The sequence below is a fragment of the Capricornis sumatraensis genome, chromosome 19 (genome assembly GCF_032405125.1).
Source record: "Capricornis sumatraensis isolate serow.1 chromosome 19, serow.2, whole genome shotgun sequence".
NCBI lineage: Eukaryota > Metazoa > Chordata > Mammalia > Artiodactyla > Bovidae > Capricornis > Capricornis sumatraensis.
The window spans coordinates 28,547,581-28,574,754 of NC_091087.1; the positions used below are offsets into that span (position 1 = coordinate 28,547,581).

At 48.4% G+C, this 27,174-nt stretch overlaps 1 protein-coding gene across 2 annotated transcripts in view; it reads left to right on the forward strand.

The window, feature by feature from the left end:
• PDE8A (phosphodiesterase 8A) overlaps positions 1–27,174 on the forward strand; it is a 143,255-nt gene that overhangs the window by 107,352 nt on the left and 8,729 nt on the right. The window contains exons 7-20 of one of the 2 annotated variants that reach the window (XM_068991201.1): positions 1,015–1,093; positions 2,931–3,056; positions 6,448–6,536; positions 8,328–8,379; positions 8,471–8,513; positions 12,125–12,202; positions 15,666–15,736; positions 15,934–16,098; positions 16,833–16,881; positions 17,333–17,468; positions 18,991–19,189; positions 21,022–21,239; positions 22,898–23,030; positions 25,327–25,494. In XM_068991201.1, coding sequence (XP_068847302.1) covers positions 1,015–1,093; positions 2,931–3,056; positions 6,448–6,536; positions 8,328–8,379; positions 8,471–8,513; positions 12,125–12,202; positions 15,666–15,736; positions 15,934–16,098; positions 16,833–16,881; positions 17,333–17,468; positions 18,991–19,189; positions 21,022–21,239; positions 22,898–23,030; positions 25,327–25,494 — 1,606 coding nt within the window. The remainder of the gene's footprint in view (positions 1–1,014; positions 1,094–2,930; positions 3,057–6,447; positions 6,537–8,327; positions 8,380–8,470; positions 8,514–12,124; positions 12,203–15,665; positions 15,737–15,933; positions 16,099–16,832; positions 16,882–17,332; positions 17,469–18,990; positions 19,190–21,021; positions 21,240–22,897; positions 23,031–25,326; positions 25,495–27,174) is intronic. The other variant, XM_068991202.1, reaches the window with a different exon arrangement.

A 27,174-nucleotide genomic window follows, 5' to 3' on the forward strand; every position in this document is an offset into this window, starting at 1 on the left:
CTATTCTGGACATTTCATTAAAATAGAAGCATGCAATATGTGGTCCTTTTGTGACTGGCTTCTTTTAACTTAGCATAATGGTTTTTAAGATTCATCCATATGATGGCACACGTGAGGACTGTGTTTCCTTTTATATCTGCATAGTATTCCATTGTATGGACATACCACATTTTATTCATCCATTCATCAGCTGATGGACATTAGGGTTGTTTCCACTTGTGGGCTGTAAGTTTTTCTGTGGATGTATGTTTTCGTTTCTGTAGGGTACCTACCTAGGAGTAAAACTGGTAATTGCTTAACAGCTTGTGGAACTGCCAGACTGTTTTCCAAAGCAGCTGTATCGTTTTACGCTCCTGCCAGCAGTGTATGAGGGTTCCTTACCAACACTGTCTTTGATTAATAGCCATCCTAGTGGGTATGATGTAGTATTTCATTTATTTTCATTTTCTAATAAAAAAAAAGTTGTTACCTGTGTAACTCAAAAATGTTTTCAACCACCAAGGACAGGGAGAATGCTCACAATATAAGGCTAAGTAGATGCAGGGAACAAAGCCAGTGATCCTGATGATCTGTTTTGTGAAAAGTTTGTTGAAGGTGGTAGCTGCAGGCGATGGGCCGACTCTTTTCTGCCAGGTTTTGTGCAGGGAACTTGAGTCCTCATGAGGACTCTGCACATGGTGGGAAGGGAGAGACCCGGGGAGGTCGAGGCACGCCCCACAACCAGTGAAGGGCTGTGCTCGGTCCCTTGTGTGGGCTCCCCCTGGTCCACTTGTCCTTAGAATGGAAAGGAGAGCACCAAGTTGTGCAGAGTCACGATCCCAATTGGTGGGGTTGCAGGAGGCGTTTATTTCTTCCTTCTGCTTTTTAATCTTCCCCCCTTCTATTTCTCAAGTTAGCGTCAGTTACCTTTATAATCAAAGAACTCAATTAAGTAAGTTAATGTAATATTCCAAAACTAGAATTCACTTTATAATATTTATATTAATCAGTCCTTTTTCTTTTCTACCCATAAAGGGCTTGTAATTCAATGTTCGCTGCATTAGAGAAAAGTCAAGAAGCAATTGAGATTACAAGTGAAGACCACATTATCCAGGTTTGTTATTTTGGAAGTTTGTCCTGGATTTCTGGTTTGTTTGCATTTTTAGGGTTGAACCCCTTCGGTATTTTTTTTTTCTTTCCCTCTTTGAAGTTCAAGGGGCCAGTTTTTCCTTAGAGGTTTATCAGAACAAAATCTGTAAAATACAAAGTCTAAGATAAGTTCCCTCTGGGGTAAGAAAAGTTTCTAATAATTACTTACTATGCTAGAAGGTATTCTGTAGACATATGGCACTGGCATTTATTTTTTTCTCTCATTTTTGCTTGTTTATTTATTATGCAGGAGGGGCTTTTATCCAGAATTTTGGAGCCAAGTGGGGAGAGACTGTTGCAACAAGGAGAGGCCCTGCCCATAAGGGCTGTGTGCGCTTTCCTTTCTTAACTGTTTTTGATGGTAGTTTACTATAGAAACCATAGAAATTTACTGGACACAAAATTTCAAAAATAATCTAGTAGTTACTAAACAAATTATTAGCAAAGTGGCTTCATATAAGTTACTTAAGATAATATAGCTTTCATTTAAAAATAATTCACAATGAAAGAAAATAACCTTTAAAAAAAAAAGATAACCAACTAGGACCTATAGGATAGCACAGGGAACTCTACTCAGTATTTTGTAACGACCTCTATGGGAAAAGGCTCTAAATAAGAATGGATGTATGTATATGTGTAACTGATTTCCTTTGTTGTGCAGTGAAAACACAGTATTGTAAATCAACTAGACTTCAGTAAAATTAAAAAGTAAAAGAGGGTCACATGGCTTTCAGATAACAGCAAACAGGTAACACGTGTCCTAGATGTGCCAGGGGAATGTTCCTTGTGTCTGAGAATGAGCCCCACGTTGATTTTAGTAATGAGCACTGCAGTTCTTCACTTTAACTGTGACTTTCTTGGTAAAGAGCCTGATGATGTCCACTTTCAGGAGTCGGTGCCCTGAGATGTGACACTGGCCGGTGGTTGAGAGCACAGGCTTGGTATCAGTCAGGCCTGCGTTCCTTTATTCTCAGCCTCTGCCGAGCTGAGCATCTTCAGGCAGGTTACCCAATCTGTCTGAATCTGCTCTCTCATCTGTACAAACGGGAATAATATTAATGCTGACAACCACCTGCCTTTCGTAAGGATGTTCTGAGGACTGAAGTGAGTTAATGTGTGTAACTTGCTTGCTGTGGTGCCTAGCAAGGAAAACAAACCTTAAACAGCATGGCTGTTGTTTATCATCAGCATTATTTGTTATTTTTATTAGCACACATACAGCTTTCCCAGGCATTTTCTTGTACTCTTACAGTCCTACGTGAAACTTAACTGTAAAGCCTTATATTTGTAAACGCTTCCTCTGTCACAGCCTGTTTTCCAGACTCATCTTTCATTTGCATCATGTGAAAGAGGCTAAATAAATGTTTCATCCCCATTCAACAGATGTGCAGACCGAAACCTGGGAGGAGCTAAGTGACTTTTGGAAGCAGGGGCTGGGTGGGTCAGACTCCCAGACGGTGCTTTCTTTCAGTGTCATGATCCCAGCAGCCTTTGTGCAGCAGCCCCAGGTGTCTCCATGCTCCTTTCCTCCAAGGGCGTTTAAGTGCGAGCGAGCCTGCCGCCCTCCCCGGACCTCAGGAGAATGTGGCAGCAAGCCCAGCCCAGCGTCACCAGAGCAGAGGCTTCTCCAGACTGCAGGGTTTCCTGGGGTTGTGCTCTTGTAGCTTGAGCACCATCATAGTGAGCGCCAGGCTCCTGGGCTTTCTGTGGGGAAAGTATGATGGTTTAGGTTGATTGTTCTCTTTTCAACATTTCTTTTAATTCACTTGATGTTTTCTCTTTTGTCTCCCCTCCCCTCCCAGTATGCAAATCCAGCGTTCGAAACAACAATGGGCTATCAGTCAGGTGAATTAATAGGGAAGGAAATAGCAGAAGTGCCTATAAATGAAAAAAAGGCTGATTTGCTCGATACTATAAATTCATGCAAGGTGAGTAAGAGTGGCACCCTGGTCCCTTCCACAAACAGAGGGGTGGAAGGAGGTTGAGCACTCACTGAGTACTGCCAGAGCTGGGGAGCCTTAGACCTGGGGAACTGTAGGTGGTGTTATCCCTATTGTGCCCACTTTGCAGATGAGGAAACCGAGGCTAGGAAAGTACATATAACCTGACCAGCCAGGAAGAGTAACTTTGACACATAAAGTCATTGTTTTCATTTTTGTAATAAGTAACTTGATCTTTCTAATAATTAATCTTCTCAGTGATGGATGTTGGCAGTGGTCAGGGTAAAGGATGGCCAGTGAATCCACACGTTCTCAGAACACAGCTGAGCCCATCCGTTCTCAGGGCCTTGTTCACTTGGTCAGCACTTGTTGAATGCCAGGCACTGTGCGGAATTCCGGTACAGAAAGACGAGCAAAGAAAAGCTGCTCAGAGAATACATTCCAGGACACAGAACAGACAGATACACCATGACAGGAGAAGTCGCAGTGCCGTGGTACTCAGGACAGACAGAGGCGGGCTCCGGCTGGAGGTCGTTTCTCTCTGAACCACGGCTTCTGTCAGCACCTCACTGGTATTAGCTTTTATAATACTCCAGGAAGGAAAAGGCCACTGCTTTCCATAGTGATTCTCAGGCTTTTCTGCTGGGCTCTCTTTAACTTTTAGGAGTTGGGACAGTGAATATGATTTTTAAAAACATTTGAGAAGTTTATGAGCTGCCATCCTGCCGGCCCTTGGAGGCCCATGGAAGCCCTGTCCCTGGGGCACGTGGCTCCATGCCTGTCTGGTCACCCACGAGGGCAGGCTACCAGCAGGGGCAGAGGGCTGTGCAGAGCTTATAGTGCTACTTGGCTTGGGCCCCCGAGGAGCCTGTGAGTGGGTGGGTGTCCTGCACAGTCAGCAGTGGCTTTGCAGTGAGAACAGGGAAGGGACTGGCCAGCTGTGGGGCCGGGTGGTGCCCCGTCAGGGAGTGGCCACTGTGGGCGCTGCACGCATCCTGATCTCCTTCAGCTCTTCCTTCTGTCAAGGATGAAGATTTTCTTACCAGAGAGAGTGGCAGGTTCTCTGGAAAGAGAAACATGGGCAGTAATGGACGAAGAGAACGTAGGAACTCAGGCCCACTGGTGTTCCCTTGCTGGGCCGAGGAGGGGCGTCCTCCAAAGGCAGCCACAGGAGAGCAGCCATGCAGAGCCATGGTGGCCTCCCCAGTCCCGGCGGCCAGGTCCAGGGCAGCCACGGGGTCAGCCTGTGGTTCTGTTGCGTGGCTCTGTGGGGGGTCAGACATGGGGGCTCTCGCACCCCTCTGTCTGGCAGCAGCAGGGTCAGTGAGGCACTCCTCTCCCTCTCAGGAGAGCAAATGGAGATGGGGTGGGATGGGGGAATCCAGCGGATTAGCTGCAGGCCCAGGGATCCCCCAGACCCCTGTGGGCAGCGTCTCGCCTCCCGAGTCATGCCGTGGGGCACCAGGTATGAAGGGCCTCAAACGCCAACAGCAGGACACGTGTCCTCTAACATCTGTGTTTGCTGTGAGCAGAGATTATAACATACTATCCTATTATCAACCTCTATACTTAACTGCTTTATTTCAGAACGGAGCTAGGGCATTGGTTCTGCATGATCTTGAGTTCCTGGGGACAGTGTGAGAGCTGCCACGTGTCTGTTGCTGGTCATTCCTAGTTGGCTGGCCCTGCAGCGGGACAGACCACTTAGCTGGGCAGTTGTGGGGTTTTTTTGTTGTTGTTTTTTTTGAGGAGAAAGATACATGGCCTTTCTAATGGAGTCTTCCCAGGGAGAAGAAGGGCTTGTTGAGAAGGGGCCAGCCTGGACAAACAGTGGTCCATGGAGAGGGTTCAGACCTGTGCTGGGGACCGGGCTGGAGCCTTCACAGGTGGTCAGATGATGGGTGGGGACTTTGGAGTGTCAGGTTCTAGGTGTCCAACCAGCCAGGTATTCTTGGGGGCACAGGAGAAATTCCAGTGATGGTCAAATGGAAAACATTGCAAACAGGGAGCCCTTCAGCTTTTATATATATATATATATATTTTTTGGCTGTGCTGTGCAAATTGTACCCTGAGCAGTGGAAGTGCAGAGTCCTAACCGCTGGGCCGCCAGGGAGTCCCAGCTTTTCACCCCTTGTGACCTCTGCAGCCCCCGGGACTCTCCCACTCACCCTCCCTCCAGCTCCCCTCTCCCATCCTTTCTTCCCAGGTTTTCAGGGTGCTCTGTCCCCTGCTGGTCCCTATTGTATCATTGCACATCCTTCCTCCTCTGCGTACATGGCTCCCATTCCCCAGTTTTCACCCAAAGGTCTTTTCCAAGGTTTGTCTCATCACCTGCTGTCATCTTGGAACCAACCTGTAGAGCAATGAATCTCTCTCATCCCCCACTGACAGGAGACCCAGCCTCTCTCGGTCCTCGTCTGTCTCTGCTTGTTGACTGTCTTCACACCTGCTTGGACTTTGAATCCTGGACTGGTTTTGGATTCTTCCTCTCCCTTCATTCCCTCTTCACCAAATCCATCTGCAGGGCTGGATCCACGGCCTGGGCCTGAGCACATTCAGGGCCTCTTCCCCACGCTCCGAGACGGTGGTAGCGGAACGCAGTGAGGCCTCCCGGCCGAGGAGCCTCACTTCCAGTCAGTCCCCCTGCACTGCTGGAGACGGGTCTCGCCAGGTCATCACGCCGATGATGTCACCCCCTCATGGACCCTAAGGGTTCCCCGCTCAGGTCCCTTAGCCTGGCCGCCAGGATTCCATGGTCTGACCTCGGCCTAGCTTTTCCATTAAGTAAGCTAAGGCCCCAAGTGGTCCTTGACCGTTAACCACGTGCCAGCTCTGTGCTCACCCCTGGATAGGACAGCTGGGTGGCGATGACCCCACCACAAAGGGCCTGTCCCAGTCGTCAGAGAAGTCCCGCTCGCTGCTGAGCTGGCCCTGGAATAGAGAGAGGGAGGTGCAGGCCTCGTGTTACTCCGAGAGGAGCACAGACAGACACATGTGCGAAACCAAACAGGCCACTCACTGGCCGTCTGTGTGTGTCAGCACTTGGTGAGGCGTTTGTGTTACCAGATTTTCTCTTCATAATAGCTTTCTAGGTAGGACTTTGTTATTTTCAGGATCTGAGACTTTGACTTCTGTTGTATTTTTGCTAAGAAATAGGATCTGTGTCGAGTAAATACTTTCTGTTTCCATTTGACTGGAAAACTTATATGCAACTCTGTTATCTAAGCAGAGTCACTGGCTGAATTGTCCTCCTTAGCTGGATCTTGTTCTCCTAATTACTCTGGTGGCCACTGGGAGTGAACAGGAGCCCGAGGTGGAGGATGTACTTAGGTTCATGTTTGGAACACAGTGTAAAATGATGCTCACATTCCGTTTATAGGAGTGGCAAGGAATTTACTCTGTCAGGAAGAAAAATGGAGATAACGTACAACAAAATGTGAAGATAATACCTGTCATTGGACAGGGAGGGTAAGTAGAAAAAACAAGTACTTCAGTCAGTATACCATGTTTGGCTTATTGCAGCATATACTTTAAATACTTCAGTAAGTTAAGAGTGTGCAGTTCTTAACTGGACATGGAAACTTATAAGAAGGACTGGTAACCAGGTCAGTTTCCACCAAAGTGTGACCTTCCAGGGTGGCTTCCTCATGGTCACAGCCTGACCCTCCCGCTGGCAACCCAGAGCCGCCACACTCCAACAGTCCTGCTTAAGCTATGTGAGCACATACATAAAAGATGAAAGCATTTAGATCCGATGCCACCTCACTGAGCTTTGTGCCAAGAACACTCACTGGTGGACTCTATATTTGAAAGATTTCTGCCTGGCTTAGCAGGTAAAGAATCTGCCTGCAGTGCAGGAGGCTCAGATCAATCCCTGGGTCGGGAAGATCCCCTGGAGGAGGAAATGGCAACCCACTCCAGTATTCTTGCCTGGAGAACCCCATGCACAGAGGAGCCTGCTGAACCACAGTTCATGGGGTCTCAGAAGAGTCAGACGTGACTGAGCACACACACATCTGGTTTGGCAGCCTCTGTATCATCTCTGCACAGAACTATCAAATTAGATAAAGTGTTTTCAATACTGTCATTAATAGAAACTCATATGAAACAGGTGTGACCGCAGACTGGAAGGCAGTGTATATCAGGGGCCTAAAGGTGTCATAGTTTTCTGTTAAATAATACAAACAGTGGAAAATTGAGTGTGAATTGCAGAACACTCAACAATAAAATACACCACAATTAGAAATGATGATCATAGAGAATTAAATCGCAGGGGGAAATGTTTATGATTAATACAAAAGTCAAAATGTAAAAGCATACCTAGTGTGTGTTCTTGGTCATGAAGACGAGGAGGAGGTGTGGAGACAGTGTTGTAACGACGCTGCTGTCTGGGAGCCCTTCCCTCCCTGGGCAGGTGCTCAGGGCCTGCTGGGCACCCCTTCACCTCCTCCTCACCACGGCCCTGCGCTGGTGGCACTGTGACGGTGTCTGGTTGACAGATGAGGAAGCTGAGGCTGAGAGAGGTGGGCTCAGCCCAGGGCCTGGCTACAGTGCTCGGCAGAGCCCGGCTACAGCCGCCCACATTGTCCGTGAGGCTCATGTGTTTGTCAGCAGGCCTGGTGGCCAGCTGGCGACTGCCGCAGGGAAATGGCTCTGTGTGGGCTCTCTGTTCTGACTCTGCCTTTTTATGTCCTTCTCTCATTGGGTGGGGGCAAACTGTGTAGGGATTGGATTATCAAGGGGAAAAGCTGAAAAATGGAAAGAACAGTAAATAAGTGAGGAGAGTCAGCAACTCGCAAGAGAACCTCAGCCGCCTGGTTCTAGACACACACATTCAGCCCCAGAGGGGCCTGTGACTGTTACCACGAGTGTTGTGAGCAGACTCTGCTGAAACTCAAAGACAAGCATTACTGTAAAGGCTTGTAAACATGAAAACATGTGACGGAACTAAAGGCTTTTGGTTAGCTAACAGGGAGTACATTTTTGAAAGCTGGGTATTTTTTATTATATGTTGCGATGACTTGGAAGGATTTTGTTATTTTCACTGAAGAGTCAACCTCTCTTCTCCAGAGACACCAGGGAATGCCTGTGGACTCTTGTTTGTTTTTTGGCAGCCTTGACCACAAGCAATAGAACTGCTCTCTCCAAGCCTTGTGTGTGCTGTGAAAGAGAGATGCTCTTTTCATAACGGAAAACTAGCTAGCTCTCCACCAGAATTGAGGGCCGGGAGGAATATAATGCATTGTTTTCTACTTGCAGAAAAATTAGACACTATGTGTCCATTATCAGAGTGTGCAATGGCAACAATAAGGTATGTAGGGGGAGCCCTGGGGGCCCAGCCAGATTTCCCTTACTGCGTCACTAGGCACTCAGATCTAACGGCTTCTGATATTCATTTCTAGGCAGAGAAGATAGCTGAATGTGTTCAGACCGACAATTATGCAGGTACGGTGCCCTGTATTCACCCTTAGGGTTCACTGAGCTTTGGAAAAACTGAAAACAGGCCCTACCTCCGATGAGCTCACCTGGTGCGTAGGTGGGACTGTGTTCCTAGCGCTGTAGCAGCATCTCTTTCCCTGCCTCCTGGGTCCTGAGCACAGGTGGGCATTCTGACAGGTATCCTGGGGCAGGTCTCACCTCCAGTGCGTGCACGTCCATGAAGCTGTGTTGAGTGGAGTGTGGTCTGTCAGCCTGATGCTTGAAGAGGCAGTGGTGTTGGTATTGGACCACATGTCTTCAACAGGGACACCCCATCAGACCTGCCTCACCTCAGGGCTGTCTCGGGAGGACTTAAGTCGGGGAGACACCTTACAGACCAGGCTCCCTTTTTAGACAAGGAGATGAAAAGCCCCATGATTTGCTCCAGGACATCCAGTTAGGAAGCGGTCAGCTGGCACTCAAGCCCAGACGGCCAGCTCCAGGAGTCTGAGGCACATGCTGGGACAGTTCCCCTGGGCGTCCCGGGAGTGATCAGGCTTTAACCTGAAAAGAAGAGGGCCGTATGGACAGCAGGGGCACACAGCACGTGGTCAAGAATGACCGTTACTGGGGAGGAGGGCAGGGGAGCGAGGCAAGTTCCAGACAGGGAGAGATGGACTGGAGTGAGGAGGCAGGTGCAGAGGAAAAGCGACCTAGACGTAAGAGGGAGAGTGCAGAGTGTGTTCTAGAAAGAGCGGGGCAACATTCCGACCGGTACAGAAGGTCAGTGTGGGAAGGAGGTGGGATTGTGGAGGGTCCTTCGGTGTTGGGGGGAAATTGGGATCTCCATCTGGAAGCAGCAGCCTCAGTCGTCTTCACATCCCTGATGCCTGCTGTGGAGCCTGACCTGCCCCAGGCGCTCAGCGAATGTTTGCTGAGTGGCAGAAAGGGAGAAGGAGGGAACTGCAGGAGGTCACAGCGCAGCTTCTCAGCCTGCTGTTTGGACACTGATCTCCTTGGAGCTCAGAGAGAGGAGACTCCGCAGTCTGAGTGGTTAGAGTAGGTGTGGCTGGACGGAGTAATGAGCATTTGGGCGGGGCGGTTGGAGGTGGAGGAGCGGAGTCAAGGCTGTTCCTGAGACGGGGCAGCTGTGTCCATGCAGCCCATGTGTGGTCAAGACTGTGAGAGATGAACGGCTGGCTGCAGCCAGCACACTGCTCCTGTCGTTGACTGCCAGGGAGTTCCTCTTTACCTCCAAGGTGCTGAGGGTGTTGAGCAGGCGAGCCATGGACTCGGAGTGGTTTGTTAGTGGTGCTCTGGTTTGTGTGTGTGCATATATCTGGAGAAACAGATACGCATCTGTCTGTTGAGTATCTGCAATGTGCTGGCAGTGCTGGTCACCCAGGAAGGGGCGGGGAGGGTCATTTCTGCCTTCGCGTCGTTCACAATTAGTGAGGGAGCGGCACAGTAAAGCCGATGGTTCCCGGCGGGGTGGGGGGCGGGGTGGGGCTGAGGCATTAGGGGAAGGCTCCCCAGAGGGGAGGATACCTGAACCACATCTGACCTGCACCTCCAAGAGGACAACCGAGCGGAGAAGGCAGAGGGAGGAGAAGGCAGCTGGGGAGGGCGCCTTCCTAAGTGGGGGTGAGCAGCTACTGCCACAGCAGAGAGATCTGGGAGGTGGCCTAGCACATCATAGGCAACTCATGGTAGCTGGAGAGATGAGGTTCAGAACAAGGGACCTTGGGTCCACACTGGGGAATTTACACCTGACCCTAAAAACAGTGAAGCACCATTAAAATGTTCTAATCAGAAGAGTGAGCACTGTCTGGAGAGAATGGGTTGGAGAGGGCAAGGTTGGGGCTGGTAGGACCGGTGAGGCAGGCTGTCCCTGTAACCCAGAGGACGATAACTGAGGTGTCCTGTAATCCAGGTGTCCAAGCCTGGACAGGGAAGGAGTGGGGAGAGACGTTTAGGAGGTGGAATCTAGACATTTATCACACCTGTACACTTGAGGGAGAGCGGCAGGGAGGCGTCATGGATGACTGGCCTCCAGCTAAGTGGACAGGTAGATGCTGCCCAGTGACTGGGATGAGGAGTGGCCTGGGAGAAGAGGGCCAGCTCGTCTGAAGCGCTGAGGAGCGTCCCCATGGAAGACGAGTGACCGGGGAGGATGAAAGTCTGGGGAAGATGGAAGTCTGGGGAGGACGGAAGCATGAGGAGGACGGAAGTCTGGGGAGGATGGAAGTCTGGGGAGGACGGCCAGGAACACGATAGCAGCACGGCACTGAGTAAAGGCCGTAGGGAAGAATGAGGAGACGGTGCTGTCTGAGAAGAGAAGCGGGTGCAGAGGGTGAGCCTATGGGAACAGCAGGGTGCTGAGGAGTGGGAGACGCGGTGATGGAGACCAGGAAGGAACAGCAAGAGGTGCAGGGAAAGCCAGGGTGGACGTGTGCAGACCAGAGTTTTCAGAAAGCGAGCTCAGGCTAGCACTGACTAGTGTCTAGTACCCAAGTCAGACGAGGCAGGTCACAACTGACTCGAGTCCTTCAGAGGTAGCAACAGGGAGGTCATCGGCGACTTTGACAAGGTCACTGCCAGTGCCTATATAGAAGAGAACGTACCAGAGAGCAAGTGGAGAAGGTCTGGATGGTGGAGAGGAGTACAAGGGCCTGCTTTTCGATCCTGTATGCGAGCAAGAGTCCAGGGAGGAAGCCAGGAGAAGGCAGAGAGCTCATCTCACGGGGCTCCCAATGTCCTCATCTGTGAAATGAGAACGGGCTGGAGAGGCCTGGCACCATGGGTGACACCCAGGAGGGCGCAGGAAGGAAGGTTAACTTGGCTTTGTCATTGATTGGTGTGGGGTTGGGGGGAGAGAGGAGTTCAGACCCCTCCTATTTGGGCTGGAGGGTCAGTGGTGCCATCCACAGGAAGGGGGTGCAGAGAAGTAGACCCCAGACCAGCGCTCCCTGTCCTGCCTCCAGAAGAGAGGCACAGCCTCTCCCGGGACATTTTAGGGCTTGTATTGTAGAAAAAACACAGAAAAGATTTTTTTCACTTTGGGACAAGGGTGGATGGGGATCAAAATTTTCCCACCACTTGTTCAACTACATAGAGGTAGGTGAAATTCTCCTGAGTTCATTTCTGCCAGTTTTTGTGGCCTGAGCCTCTGTAACAATCTAGAAACTCAAAAGCCCTTGTTTATGGTGAGTGGAAAAAAAGTTTTTTTTTTTAGAAAGTTGGTCTCCCTTAAACCCAGTTGTTGAGAGACTTCATCTTGGTGTACTGTGTTGATTTTTGCAGCATCCTAAATGGCATTCTGGCTTCCCTGGAGGCTCAGACGGTAAAGCGTCTGCCTGCAATGAGGGAGACCCAGGTTCAATTCCTGGGTTGGAAGATCCCCTGGAGAAGGAAATGGCAATCCACTCCAGCACTCTTGCCTGAAAAATCCCATGGACGGAGGAGCCTGATAGGCTACAGTCCATGGGGTCGCGGATTTGGACACAACTGAGTGACTTCATTTTACTAAATGGCATTCTAAATCTTAAATTTTGTCTTTTAAAGCTTTCATATTGGTAATTTTACTAATATGTTGTTATAATCTCTTCACGGAGGTAATTTATCATTTATTTCCACAGATAATCAGTCAGGCAAACATAAAGACAGGAGAAAAAGCTCCCTAGATGTCAAAACTGTTGCCTCTCGAACAAATGAAGGTAGGTGACAGAGACGAGGCGAAAAACGTGCTCCTCTGAGTGGTGGGCACATGGAAGCATGAGGCTCCCTTCCTCTTCTTGCCTGGGTGACTGCCCCCACCCTCCAGCTCAGCGGGCAGGGCCCCTATAGAAGTCTGCGTGCGCTTCTCCCTCGCCCCGACTCCTTTGCCAGTAGGTTCATCCGACCCTTCTGATGGAGTCAGGGAATAAAGAACAGATCCCCCCTTCTGCTGCAGGGGCAGGGGGCAGAGGTGGTACAAGGAAGTGTGTGGACTCAGGCCTCAGCTTGACCTTGGTTCAGGTCCCAGCTTCATCTACTTTCTGTGCAGCCTTGGGGGTGGACTTGAGTGCTTCCATTTCCACGTCATCAGATGGGAATAATTCTGCGGTCCACAGGGGACAACGTAAGGATTAACTGAGTGTGTGTGGTGCCTGGCAGGGGTCATGGCAGCTGTTGGCACCATCTTCACCATGGTCCTCCCTGTCAGCGCCCTTGAGCAGAGCAGAGGTCACTCGGGTGCCCCGGACCATCTTCGCTGCCACACTGTGACTCCTCTTCATCCTTTGCATTACTTCGTCCATTTCTCTATTTTGAAGAGTTTAAACATTTTTCTTTTAATGGTTTTGGGTTTCAGTGTTTGTTTTTTGATTGACTTGAAATTTACATATAATTCATATTAAGTGTTGAGTTCAATAAGTTTTGACAGTTCTGTACCGTTGACCTGTATAGACTGTTGGCACCCACCCCAAAATAGATACAGGAAATAGACACATGCAGGCCTGCACTCGCGCACAGGTCTCACACACAGTGGCATCCACAGATTTCTTGCACGAGTTAGTCTGGCCTCTTCTGGTGCCTCACAGAGATGGAATGGCGCAGTGCGCACGCAGTGTGGCTCCTCTCACTCGTCTTGGCGTGCTGGAGGTTCACCCACGTTGCTGGGGGTGTTAGCAGTTGTTCTTTTCTGTTGCTTGGGAGCACTTCATTGTTTGTATATACCACAATTTGTGATCCATTCTCTTAGGAATGGTCCTTTTGTGTTCACCTTTCCATTTGAGGGCTGTTAAGGGTAAGGCTGCTGTGCGTGCTTTTATGCAAGTCTCTCTTTGTGGACATGTGGGTCCATCACCCAGGATTGGCACTGTGGGGCCTCTGGGCACCTGTGCACAGTTCTCCCGGCAGGGGCTGTGCCTCATGCCACCACTTATCTTCGAGTGTTCCAATTGCTCCTCATTCTCTCATACTGGCTTACACTAGGTTCTAAACTATAGTTACTCTACCAGATGTGATTTTAATTTTAATTTTCCGTATGACACCTCTTTCATATGCTTACTGGCCATTTGGATATCCTCTTCTGTGAAGTGACATTCATAAATTTTGCCTATTTTTATCATTGGATTATCTCTTGCTTGTTGGTTGTAGAAATTCTTTTCATATTCTAGATGTGGATATAAGTGTTCCAGACATACTGTTCTTAGTTTGTGGATTGCATTTTCACTCTTAATAGTCTTTTAATGAACAGAGGTTCTTAATGAATCTTAAAGTTCATTTAATCAGTGTTTTCTATTGTACCTAGTACTTTTTTGTGTCCTTTTTAAGAACTCTCTCTATCCCAAGGTCATGAAGACTATTCTCCCACATTTTCTTCTATAAGCCTTATTGTTTTATCTTTCACTTTGGCTCTGTGATTCATTCCAAATCAATTTTTATATTGAGTGAGGGTAGGGACCAAGGATGAATTTTCTCCCTGCAGGGAAACCCAACTGGCCCATCACCATATGGAAAAACCATCTTTTGCTATAGTATCATTCTTGTAAACCAGTTGAGTATAAATATATGGTCTGTTTTTGGACTCATGTATTCTGTTTCATTGTTTCATTAGTCCTTGCTTGCACCAATACCATGATCAGTTACTACAGTTATATGGTAAGTCTTGATATCTGGTAACGTTCTTCAAGATTATCCTGATTATTCTAGGTTCTTTGCATTTCCACATAGCATTTAGAATCAGCTACTTAGTTCACACACACACACACACACACACACACACACACACACACAACCTCCTGGGATTTTATTGGGGAGTGTCTTAAATCTATAGATGAAGTTGGAGAAACTTGAAATCTTGATAATACTGAGTCTTTGAAAACATGAACATGCTCTTTGTCTTTATTTAGGGTGTCTTTTTCTCAGCAGTGTTGCGCAGTTTCAGTGTGTAAGTCCTACACTTAGATTTCCATTAGATTTATTCCTGAATACTGATTATTTTTGATGCTGTCATAATGGTTTTTTATTTTAGTTTCCAGTTGTTTGTTGCTAATATATAGAAATATAATTGACTTTTGTGTATTGACCTTCCACCCAGTAACCTTGATAAACTTACTGACTGTAAATGTAGCATTTGTAGAGTCTTTCAGATTTTCTGCACGCGTAGTCACAACAATCTTTATTCTTTTTCACCTTATTTTATTCACTGTATTGTTTGGTTTTTAGAAGTGTAGTCACCTTCACTATATTTTTTAATGAGAATAAGTCCTATTATGACATAGTGATAGAATAGTGGTTTCTATTTTTGATTTAATGACCTTGTTGGGTAAAGTGGAAAGATAGCATCCATGTGCCAGTCACCAGCATTAGATTTAGGGAGTTTTTGTTGGTCTCTGCAATTTAAAGCATGTGAGAGCCCCTGAGTAGATTAGTCCTGGTTGTTTCTCCTCAGGCCCTTGTTTGGTAAAATAAGGCTGACATCTCAGTGGGTAGAGCAGTGTGTGGTCCTCTCTGGCCTTTGGTAAACAGCATGTGGCTGGACAGTGGGGCTTTCAGGGAGAGACAGAACACCACGTGCGTGTCTTTTCCTGCCCGTTCACTGCCCAGGCTTCTCCCCACCCCAGAGGAACTGGGTCTTGACAGGAGCAACAAAAAAGTAACAAACATTAGAGCATAATACCTGCCACCTACCTCAGCTAATCTGACAGATTAGGTACCTATCTCAAGCAGAACAGTGAAAAGCACCAAAGGATGCCTTGAAAAGCTGAACCAGAAATACTGATTTCAGTTCATTGAGCTGTATTTATTGTTTCCGCCATATATGAAACAAAGGGCCTGTGTGGCATTGTCTTTCAGAACGTTTCTCTCCTGGGTAGCAGCAAGCTGAATTATAAAACGTTATTGTTACAGACACAGAGAGGCTAATGTGTGGCCTCGACTTGCTAGATTGCTTCCTCTGTTCTCTCGCTGGCCTGTGACTTCAGAGGTTCAGTCTAGGGGGTCACATGCCTCCCAGTGCCTTGAACCGAAGGAGGCAGAGTTGGTCTGCCAGAATCCTGGGCTTGGTAGGACAGGGAGGGAGCTGAGCCACCAGGTAGCCCTGGTCCTGCCCCTTCACTCCTGGAGGAAGAGGGTGGGAGGCAGTGAGTGAGGCCACGCTCACCCTGATCCCTGCACCACCTGGTCTCTCCACAGTTTCCAGCCAGAGACGACACTCTTCAATGGCCCGGATCCATTCCATGACGATCGAGGCGCCCATCACCAAGGTGACACAGCGACCCACAGCAGTGATGAGGCCCTCCTAGTTGTATGGAGCTGCTGCCTCTGCGGAGAGAGGAGGGCGACAGGAGCACTTTGGCTGTCTTAAGTTACAATGAGCCCTGCTGCCAGCCTGACTCTGGATTGCTCTCTCATTGCCTTTAAGGTGATGAGAGTCAGGACTTTTCTTTCCATATTATTATAGGTCATCAATATCATCAATGCTGCCCAGGAAAGCAGTCCCATGCCTGTGACAGAAGCCTTAGACCGTGTGCTGGAAATTCTAAGAACCACTGAGTTATATTCGCCACAGTTCGGTGCTAAGGACGATGATCCTCATGCCAACGACCTCGTTGGGGGCCTGGTGTCTGTGAGTGTGCTGACAGGCTGCTGGCTCCATCCCGCTGCTCTCGCTTGTTTTCTCAGAGGTTACTTGTTGACATGCTGTCCTACACAGCGCTCTTTGTGTGTGGGGTCAGCCAAGGCCTAGATCATCCACTGCCCAGGCTCAGCTGCCCTCCTGCTGAGCCATCACCCACCTGCTGCCTGTCCAGGGGTTGGGGGGTACGGGGGACCTCAGCTTGGAACAGAGGGAGGAGCGTGTTCAGGACAGCCAGCTTGTCTGCTGCGTTGTGTCTCCAATTTTACTTAAGGGCTCTACAAGTAGTTGATTTAAATAAAATTTGAAGATTTTGAAAACTGGGGCAGAAAAAAATATGAAGTGTTTCATGCCGTATTACAGAACAGAATAACTGGCTCCCTCCAGAGCGTCCTGTACAGATTAGGTGACATGGTGGGAGGAGGCTGAGGGATCATTTTGTTAGCTGGAGGCTTTGGACCACGGGCTCTAGGTGCCGTCTAGGATAGAGGCCTCCAGCTCTGTGGAAAACAGACCATTCCATTACCATCTGTCACCTTCTGTCTTGGTGACAAAGTTGAGAAATGAAAATTCACCTCCCTGCCTAATCGCTGCTTGCCAAAGCCACTAGATTTCATACCAGTAAGGCTGTCAGCAGCTGTCCTCTGTGACCGGCTGTCCTGGGTTTTCAAAGAGTAAGGAATACTTGTGATTTCCCTGTTTCTTATTTCCTTGATTTTTATCAGGATGGTTTGCGAAGATTATCCGGAAATGAGTATGTTCTTTCAACAAAAAGTAAGTTTTTCCTTCTTAATTTAGTGGATTGCTACTAGTATGTTAGCTAATACTATTGGGGCTTTCCTGGTGGCTCAGACAATAAATAATCTGCTTGCAATGCAGGAGACCTGGGTTCAATCCCTAGGTTGGGAAGATCCCCTGGAGAAGGGAAAGGTTACCAACTCCAGTGTTCTTGCCTAGAGAATCCACGGATAGAGGATCCTGGCAGGCTACAGTCCATGGGGTTGCAGAGTCGGACATAACTGAACGACTAATACTTTCATTAGTATTATAGCCACACTTAAATTTTCAGACAAAAATTTTGAGATTTTTTTCTTTAATCAGTAAGAAGTTTTTGGTTTATCATAAACCCTAAGAAACAAAGCATCCGCCCCCAAAGCTCCGCTTTTCCCCCTGAGGGATGGCAAATGCTGTCAAGCCTGTTGATCCCGTTCTGTTTACCCTGCAGACCTTCAGCAGGCTGCCAGCAGCAGCATCGTCCCCATCTCCCTTCATGATGTCCCGTCACAGATAACTCGGGCCATGGAAAAGGAGGAGTACTGGGACTTCAATATTTTTGAATTGGAGGCTGCCACTCATAAAAGGTGAGCCCATGGAAGCTCAGCAGACAGGGAGTTTGATTCCAAGGGCCAGTGTGGAGAAAGCCTCCCCGGGAGTGGAGGCTCTGCTCTGAGCCGGTCCCTGGTCAGGGAGGAGGCCCCAGGGAAAGAGCAGCAGATACCTCGAGTCTCCAGAGCCTCGGCGTCAGCGAGGGATCAGGGAGAAGCCAAGGGGAATTCGCCTGGCCATGACTGCCACAGAGGGAGAAGGTGACTTACTCGGAGTCTCCAAGTAGCAGAGGTTTTCTTTTTGTAAGATACGGTTATTAATTTCTCCTGTAGGTATTAAGTAGTGAGATGTTGACATTGCAGCAAAGAGCCTCACTTCAGAGCTCAGAACCACTGGCAGTCTAGTGGTTAAGATTCCACACTTCCAGTGCAGGGATCTTGGGTTTGATCCCTGGTCAGGGAACTAAGATCCCACATGCCACTCAGCACAGCCAAAAAAATAAATACATGGATGTACATGCTGATAAGAGCTGTCCTCAGATCTTGGTTGCTGTGTTGGTGACAAGCATGGGGACACCCCACACTCCAGAGTCCTGACCTGAGTGTGGTCCCCAAGAGTAGGGTGGGGTTGGGTTTCCCCTCCTATTTTATACCTCGCTGGAGAACACTCAGCCAGAGGAGTGTGGTTGGCTTGGCACACGGGAAGGGCATTCAGACCTAATCCCAGCCAGCACTGCCCTTCAGGAGGGTGAGGCGTCAACCCCAGCAGACAGGCAGAGAGAGGCCGTTACAGGAGACTCGTCGGGTCTCATCCTAAGTGGGTGGTGGTCCCCATGACAGCCCCTGCCCTTTGCCCACACTCAGAGTGAGTCAAGCTTCTGAGACATTCTGCATCTGTGTGCCCCACAGGGCCAGTGACAGCGGCAAACAAAGCTGTGGGCACTGGTTTACACCCTAATGTGAGCTGACACAGGGCGGGTCTGCCCAAGTCCTGGGAGCCCAACCAGCTTGGCCACTGCCTCAACAGAGCCAAAAGCTAAGGCCAGAGGCTGGATGATGGTGACTCTCAAGGACAGGCCTCATTTGGCACCAGCTGGTCACCTGTCTGGGGAAGCCTCCACCTCCAGAGTGTTGAGACCATCACATGATGTGTGCCAGCATCTGGCTCATGTGCTGCCGTGGGGAACTGGTATCTTCTTCCAGCAAGACATCTGGCCAGTGACACACGTCCAGCAAGGCCACAGGGGAGGATGCGGTTAGCCTGGCAGCACGTTGACCTGGACACCCTCTTGGTGCCGGGAGGCCTCTGCAGCAGTTAGGGCAGTAGGAGCACCATGTGGGTGCCCCCAGAATTGCAGCTGGGCTCTGCCCAGGGCTGGTGCTGGCCACCAGGAGAGAGGGCGACAGGGCGCCCCCTGCAGGCCACCCTCACAGGCTCCACTTTGCTGTCCTGCTCTCTCCCTGAAGTCTGGCTCAGGTTTGCCTGTTGGATCTGAACAGATCAGACACTCTACCTGTTTCTCTACTTTGATTTAATGCTGTGTGTTTTTCTCTATAGGCCTTTGATTTACCTTGGTCTCAAAGTGTTTGCTCGCTTCGGAGTCTGTGAATTCTTAAAATGCCCCGAGGCGACGCTGAGATCCTGGTTACAGGTGATCGAAGCCAATTACCACGCTTCCAACCCCTACCACAACTCCACGCACTCTGCTGATGTGCTGCACGCTACTGCCTACTTTCTGTGCAAAGAGAGGATCAAGGTGAGCTGTGCTGGCGCCCTGTGCTTCACAGCAGGGGTGAGGGTGCTGGGTATAGGGTGCAGTCTGGCCCAGGACGGTGTGACCTCCTGAGGCGCAGGGCCACACCCTGGCTCTGGGGAGTGGATAACTAATTCCCAACGTGGCCCTGGGCATTCCCCCTTAGAATAGGAGCCACTTTAGCTCCAGCTTTGAGGGCTCAGGAGAAAAGGGAATGTGAGTGTGTCACAGTAAGAGCATCACAGAAGACAGTGCCATCCAAGGCACTCTGCTCACTGCCCACTTCCAAACCAAGCTTCCTAAGAAAGCTATTCACATTGTAAATCATTTCATTAGGGAAATGTGTGAAGCAGCAACTAGGCCTGCACTGCTCTGCCAGGGTATTTGTGTTATTAGTATTTCTATCAGCGTCCGCCATAAACTGGCACAGAAGCCCAGGGGGCGCAGGTGCACAGCCGTGTCACTCTCGGAAGCACCTGAAAACGGAGGAATCAGTGAGAAATCAGGGCCTCTTGAGGAATAAGACAGGTCAGCCTCCCGGCACAAGAGCAGCACAGGTGAGTCCCGCCTCCCTCTAGCTGTGTTCTTTGGTGGGTTTTTGTTGCTGTTTTACTAAAGGTCACGTCTAAGGCTGCAGGTAGAACAAGGGTCCGGGGAGAGGTCTGTTCTCATAAAGTGTGAACTCAGAGGGCAGAGGAGAGACATCTGTGTCGGTGTGGTTCAGCATAAAGGCAACCTAATTTTTGCTGTAATTTAATGCTTTTGAAACTCCTTGATAGATAACATACAAATATACATTCAGAAGCTACTAATACCTTAATTTTACCATAATTTATGACGTAATTCACATCATAAAATTCACCCATTTAAAGGTAGAACTCCCTGGGGGCTTCCCTGGCGCCCAGCGGTTGAACTCCATGCTCCCAGCGCAGGCGCTGCAGGCCCAGTCCCTGGCTGGGGAACTGAGGTCCCACATGCCATGCAGCATGGCCAAAACAACCTTTTTTTTAAGTTAAAATAAATTTGCAAGCCTGGTTTATTAGATATACACCTTTTCTTCAAGTGTTCGCAGGATATTTCCAAAAATGATCTTGATACTAAGACACAGTCTTGATATACTTCAAAAAACATAAATAAAAAAATGTCAGTCACTACAAATGAGAAACTATTTCGAACAAATTGGGGTTAAACAAAGAAATAAAACCAAAAATAACAGAAAACAACAAAATGAGAAACCTATGTATCAAAACCTACAGAATGAGAAGAGCAAAGTGAGCATCTGGGATTGATCTCTGAGACAACCAAGAGAATTCACTGCAAGTCAGACTAACCAGAAATACAGAGGACAGGAATATACACATTAGAAATGGAAACTATTAGAAGAAAGCACCATGCACTTCTGTACTTAAAGTTTTAAATGAAAACTTTTGGCCGTACTGCATGGCATGTGGGATCTTACTTTCCCAACTGATATTTTAAATCAAAGTACTGTTCCAAGTAGAAAGTCAATACCTCAGACTAAGGACCTTTTTTTGTGATGGGTCTAAAGACAGACTGGCTGAGGAAGTGACTCCTGTCTGGTGAGGACACCCTGTGTCTTGGTAAATCCCTAACTTGTGCGAGACTGGGAGTCAGATAATGTTTCCTCTGAAACATGCAAAGATGAAACTATTTCTGAGTAGAGTTAGGAAAACTGGATTTGCTCAACACTATGCTTTTCTCAGAAGTTTGAAATATTCTTACCTTAAAGTCAGAAGGGCAGAAAGAGAACTACACAGAAGGCTACCTTGCTTTCAGTGTCATGCCCCAGTTTTTAAAAGAACTCTTGTTTTCAGCAAACTTTAGACCCACTTGATGAAGTCGGTGCCCTCATCGCAGCCACTATCCACGATGTGGACCACCCCGGGAGGACCAACTCCTTCCTGTGCAATGCCGGGAGCGAGCTGGCCATTCTCTACAACGACATGGCTGTGCTGGAGCACCACCATGCGGCCTTGGCTTTCCAGCTGACCACTGGCGATGACAAATGCAACATCTTTAAAAACATGGAACGGTAAGAACAGTGAGCTGGAAAGTATGTTTCCTTCTGCTCTTTAAAAAACAATTTTGCTGAGATATAATTAGGTACTATACAGTTCACCCATTTAAAGCGTGCGGGGCTTTTAGTGTATTCCCAGTTGTGCAGCCATCCGTATAGTCGACATCTGCAACATTCCCATCACCCCCAAGGGAACCTCGAGCTCACGAGCAGTCACTCTCCTGCCCCCTGGCAGGCAGTCGCTGCTCTACCTGCCGCCTCCGTAGCTTTGTGAGTTCTGGGCATTTCAGACGAATGGGAAGCACCCCAGGATGTGGTCTGCCGTGTCTGGCTTCTTTCACAAGCATGATGGTTTCAAGGTTCAGTTCCTTCGTGTCCTAAACATTTCAAGACAACAGTGTAAGGCTGACACCTTGACAGATTCAGAAGCTGTCGTCTTACACCTCTGCCTGGCAGACTCCCAACAAGCTCTGCCCAGCAAACTTCTCATGTCTGATTGGTGACGCTGTGAGATTACAGTGTCTTCTCTTCTTGATGGGGCCCTCACTGTCTCGGGTGGGGCTGTTAGACAGAAGTGATCTGTCATGAGGAATACTTACTAATTGGGATTTTAAGGGAAGTTATTAAACCTAAGGGATTTAAAAACACCTTTTTTTTCTGTTTTAGAATTTCATATGTGGACTTAAAGTTGGTTTTTCCATAGTTGCTTACATATATATCAGTTATCACTGGAGAAATACACAAGACCCTGACAGCTTTGCCTGTCTCCAGGGAAGAGAACAGCATAGCTGCAGAGAGAGTTCAGTTTATACTCTTTATACCTTCTACATTTTTAATTAAATGGTTTCCATCCTCAAAAAATAAACTTTTTTAAAATAAATATAAAGGGCTAGAGGAAGAGGCATCAGGTGTGCACTGTTGATTCTCTCAGCTTCCAGATGGCCCACCCTCTGTGTTTCTGGGCTCTAAAATTGTTGGGTCTCCAGGTTCCTCTGTGTGGGGTATGTTCTTCATAACCCCAGCTGGCTATGTTCTAGCTTTTCTTTAATCTTAAGAACTATATGCCTTTTGCTTATGAGAACACTGATAACACTGTATCTGTAGTCTTACGCATGTGCTGTGCTTAGTCACTCTGTCATGTCCGACTTTTTGCAGCCCCATGGACTGTAGCCTGCCAGGGTCCACTGTCCATGGGGAGTCTCCAGGCAAGAATGCTAGAGTGAGTTGTCATATGCTTCCCCAGGGGATCTTGGGATAGAACCCAGGTCTCTCGCATTGTGGGCAGATTCTTTACCGTCTGAGTCACCAGGGAATCCCAAGAATACTGGTGTGGGTAGCCTATCCCTTTTGCAGGGGATCTTCCCAACCCAGGAATAGAAGTGGGGTCTCCTGTATTGCAGGCAGATTCTTTACCAGCTGAGCTACCAGGGAAGCCCATAGTTTTGCCCAAAGATTCTCATGTTAACTTCTGTTCAGGTTCTCCTTACTAGTAGCAGTCCAGGCAGCAACCTTTAACCTTCGCATTCTTTGAAGCATGCACTGCCACTGCAGCCCAGTTTATTAGAATTTCAGCCGCAGTGGACACAGGCCCTAGATCACAGCTGGTTTTCAGGAGCACCTGTCTGGTCTGGATCAGTAATCAGCAGTAGCCTCTCCTTTTTTGTCTGAAACAGGAACGACTACCAGACGCTGCGCCAGGGTATCATCGACATGGTGTTAGCCACAGAAATGACAAAGCACTTTGAGCACGTCAACAAATTTGTCAACATCATCAACAAGCCCTTGGTTGCATTAGAAGAAGATGAGGTAGGTGAGCGGACTGCAAATGGAGTCTGTGTTTAGGGCTCTTCCTCCTGTGTGTTGTGGGGAAACCTGGGCTTAAGAGATCATGAGTATTACCATCCCCGCACTGGGCTCACTGCATATAAATACTTTTTTAACCAATGGAAATTAAAGTACAAAGACTTGGCAAGACATACAAGAAAAAGCATGACAATTCTGTAGGGACTTGACGATAGAGAGGTGGGCCGTTCCTGCGCCCTTGTTCAGCAGTCGCCCTGTCCCCTCCTCTGAGTACTTTGGGGCCAGCTGGAGACCACGAGGTCTCTCGCCAGCCACTGCCCACTGTGCAGCCGTGCCTGTCCTCTGCTGGTTTGTGTCACAGGAGGATGGGGGTTGGGGAGGCTCCTGGATTTGGACCACAGGGTGCTGGTGGTGTTGGATTTGAGGCATGGAGTCCAGAATTTTCTGGCAAGAGAAACTGCCAGACAGGAGCCCACAGCTGAGAAAGCAGGCATTCTGGGTTCTCGGCTCTCTTTCACCACTTCCTTGTCTCGAATGGGCACAGCAGCCCTCGAGGCGCAGCACTCAGGACGCGGCCCAAGGTGCGCTCTGGATAAACAGCGCCCGTCACGCTCGGTCAGTGTGAGCGCAGCACCCGCCTGAGGCCCACAGCTGCCCAGCCACCAACCCCACGCTCCTCCTCCCCCACTCCTGCCGCCCCTGCCAGTCTTCGCCGAGCACAGAGATGGCTCACCCTGAGAAGACAGCCTCTTGAACTCCAGCTCTACTGCTGCAGCTTAGGTGTTTGGCCGTGGCTTTTGTCTGTCCCTGGCTTCCTAGCTTATCACCCTTCAGACTTGTCCCTGTCTCACCTAATCTGAGACCTGCTGAGAACTCTGCTCTCCTCACCCTTGCCCGTTCTCCAGTCTGTCAGAGACTTGATGCCCTTTCCAAGGACTCAGTCATTCTCCCGTGCACAGACACCCCAGCTGACCCCCCCACCCCCCCACAGAAAGAAACCACGTACCTCGCAGACTTGGCTTCCTCCGTCCATTCTGGGAAGTTGCCAGACTCAGCAGAGTCTTCATTCTCCTTTACAGTCATCCTCCTCCTCTCTGCTGTCACTACTTGGATTTTTACTGAGAGACTGGAAACCAGGATCCAGTGGGTCATAGCAGGCGGAAGGAAATAGTTCCCAGCGGGCAGTACTGAACAGTAGTCACACACCTGCACAGAGAGAAGGGTCAGCACAAAGCTGGTGGGCAGTGGGAGGTGAGAATCACTGAGGGCATGGTGTCTGTCACCTTCTGGGAGACCAGGCAGCCTGGGCTCAGGGTTCCCCCTTCCCATCTTGTCCCCACTGATAGGGGATGACTGTGACTGCTCACAGACACCACATGGCTGACTCCTCTGGAAGCTGCTTGGTGGCCCAGAGTCAGAGAGCAGATGCTTGCTCACCTCTTTGACCCAGTACGCCCTCTTCCAACCTGAATTTGTTTCAGAGGCCCCTCACGCCATGGGCTGAGGCTCCATAGCCAGAGGGGCTCCCTGTGAGCCAGACGCAGGCACTACTGTGGAGAGACAAGAGCCCAGACCAGAAGCAGGGCTCACACTCATATCCTGGGCCAGCTCAGTACCTCTGGCTGAGTCTCTTCACCTCTCAGAGTCCCGGCATCCTCATCTGTAAAATAGAATGGTAAATTATACTGATTTTCATGCCTACCACAAGATATCTTTGTGAGTGCAGATCACAAGACCGTGACTAAGTCCTCTGTCCACCATAAAATGTGAGGGCAGAGTTTAGGGAACATCAGTGTATCCGACACACTGTGTACACTGATGGTGGACTCCCAGGATCACACCTCTCCCAGGGCTGGGTGGGGAGCAGCAGGGCCCCGGGAGGACCACAGGACTGCCTGTTGCCAGGGCAGAGAAAGGGTTCACTTTTCAGTCCACGGTGCTTTTTAATGAATATAAATAATAAAAGATAAAGCCAGTCTTTTGAGTACTTAGTGAGTGAGTGATAGAAAGAAAAGGCAACTGTGAGAAACAGAGAAAGAGTCAAGATGGGGAAAGGCAGATACGCCAGCCTCCAGTGCTAGGCTCTACTTCCGGGTTCTGCTGGAATCTCACTGGGCCTTGGTTTTCCCCACTGCAGAGTGAGGGCCAACCTCAGAGCATCCCTGGCACTATTTTGAGAGACCCTAACTGGAGATCCCAGACAGAGCCCCACCGTGCTTACGGTGGGGCCACAACAGTAAAACAGGGCTTGGTACCTGGGGTTCCGTTTTGATTGCTTTGAATTCCACTCATGCTTTAGGAAACTGATAAAGATCAAGAAGCCATAAACACCATGCTCAGGACTCCAGAGAACCGGACTCTGATCAAAAGGATGCTGATCAAGTGTGCTGACGTGTCCAACCCCTGCCGGCCCCTGGAGCAGTGCATTGAGTGGGCTGCACGCATCTCAGAAGAGTATTTCTCTCAGGTAAGATGCAGCTTCTGAAGTTCCCTCAAGTAAAAGAGAGAAACACCATAAGGACCATAGAAGTAATGGACTTAAAACTAGAAGTGGAGTTGTAAATGAAATTCTGTCCTTGAAGAACATTGCTTATATTACAGGCTTACTGGCAGTGAATTGTTAGTTTTCCCTTATTTGAAAATGTGTTTTATTTTGCCTATGCTTTCATTCTTACAGGATATTTTCAATGGATATTTGACATTTTCTCCTAATAGCACTTTAAAGATATTACTACACTGTTGGCTGCCCCTCCCAGTTTCTCTAGGTAGAAAAAAATTCTCTGGGCCGGGGGTGTGTGGATATATATATAATGGCTAAAATGTTTCCAAATTTAGTGAAAGATATATGCATACAGATTTAAGAAACTCAACAAATCTAACCCATGCCCAGGTATGTCATACTCAAGCAGCTACTGGCCAAAGATACAGAAACAAAATTGAAATCACTCAGAGAGAAATGACATATTACTTACAGTAACTTCATGTCAGGAACTATGGAAGCCAGAAGACATTGGAACAACATCTTTAAAAAGCTGTTAGGAGAAAACTGTCACCCTAAAATTCTGTATCCAGTGAAAATATCCTTCAAGAATGAAGGCAAAATAAACACTGTCACACTGTGGAGAACAGTATGGAGGTTTCTTAAACTGTTACTAGGAGTAAAGCTACCATATGACCCAACAATTCCATTGCTGGGCATATACCCTGAGAAAACCATAACTCAGAAGCTACATGTACCCCAGTATTCACTGCGGCACTGTTTATGATAGCCAGGACACGGAAGCAACCCAGATGTCCATTGACGGATGAGTGGATAAAAGAAGCTGTGGGGTGTGTGACTCAGTCGCTTCAGTAATATTCCATTATATGTAAAAGGAAAGAATTTGTCAGTTCTCATGAGATGGATAGACCTAGAGACTGGCATACAGGGTGAAGTAAGACAGAGAAAAACATCATATATTAATGCATATATGTGGAATCTAGAAAACAGTACTATCTGCAGGGCAGAAATAGAGATGCGGACGTAGAGAACAGACTTGTAGACACAGAGCGGGAAGGAGAGGGTGGGACAGATTGAGAGAGTAGCCCCGAAAATGGTAAATCACAGAACCACAATGAGACAGCACAGCACATCTGTTAGAATGGCTGTTATCAAAAAGGTAAGAAGTATTGTCAAGGATGTGGAGAAGAGAGAGCCCTTGTGCACTGTTGGTGGGAATGTAAATTGGTGCAGCCACTATGGAGATGCCTCCAAAAATTAAAAACAGAACTACCGTGTGATCCAGTAACTCTACTTCTGGGTATTTATCCAAAGAAAACAAATGGCACTAACCACCCCAAAAGATACATGCACTCCCACATTCACCACAGGACTACTTACAATAGCCAAGTTGGAAGCAACCTAAGCATCCATTGATAGGTCAGTGAGTAAGGTGATGGGATATTATGTAGCCATTAAAAAGAATGAACTCTTGCCATTTGGGACAACATGGATGGACCTTAAATGGTTTATGCTAAGTGAAATAGAAAAAGACAACTATTATATCATCTAACTTATATGTCGAATCTTACAAAGAACAAATTTGTGGTTGCTAGCTTGTGGATGCAAGGTGGTTAAAGGGAGTCAAAAGGTACAAATTCCCAGTTA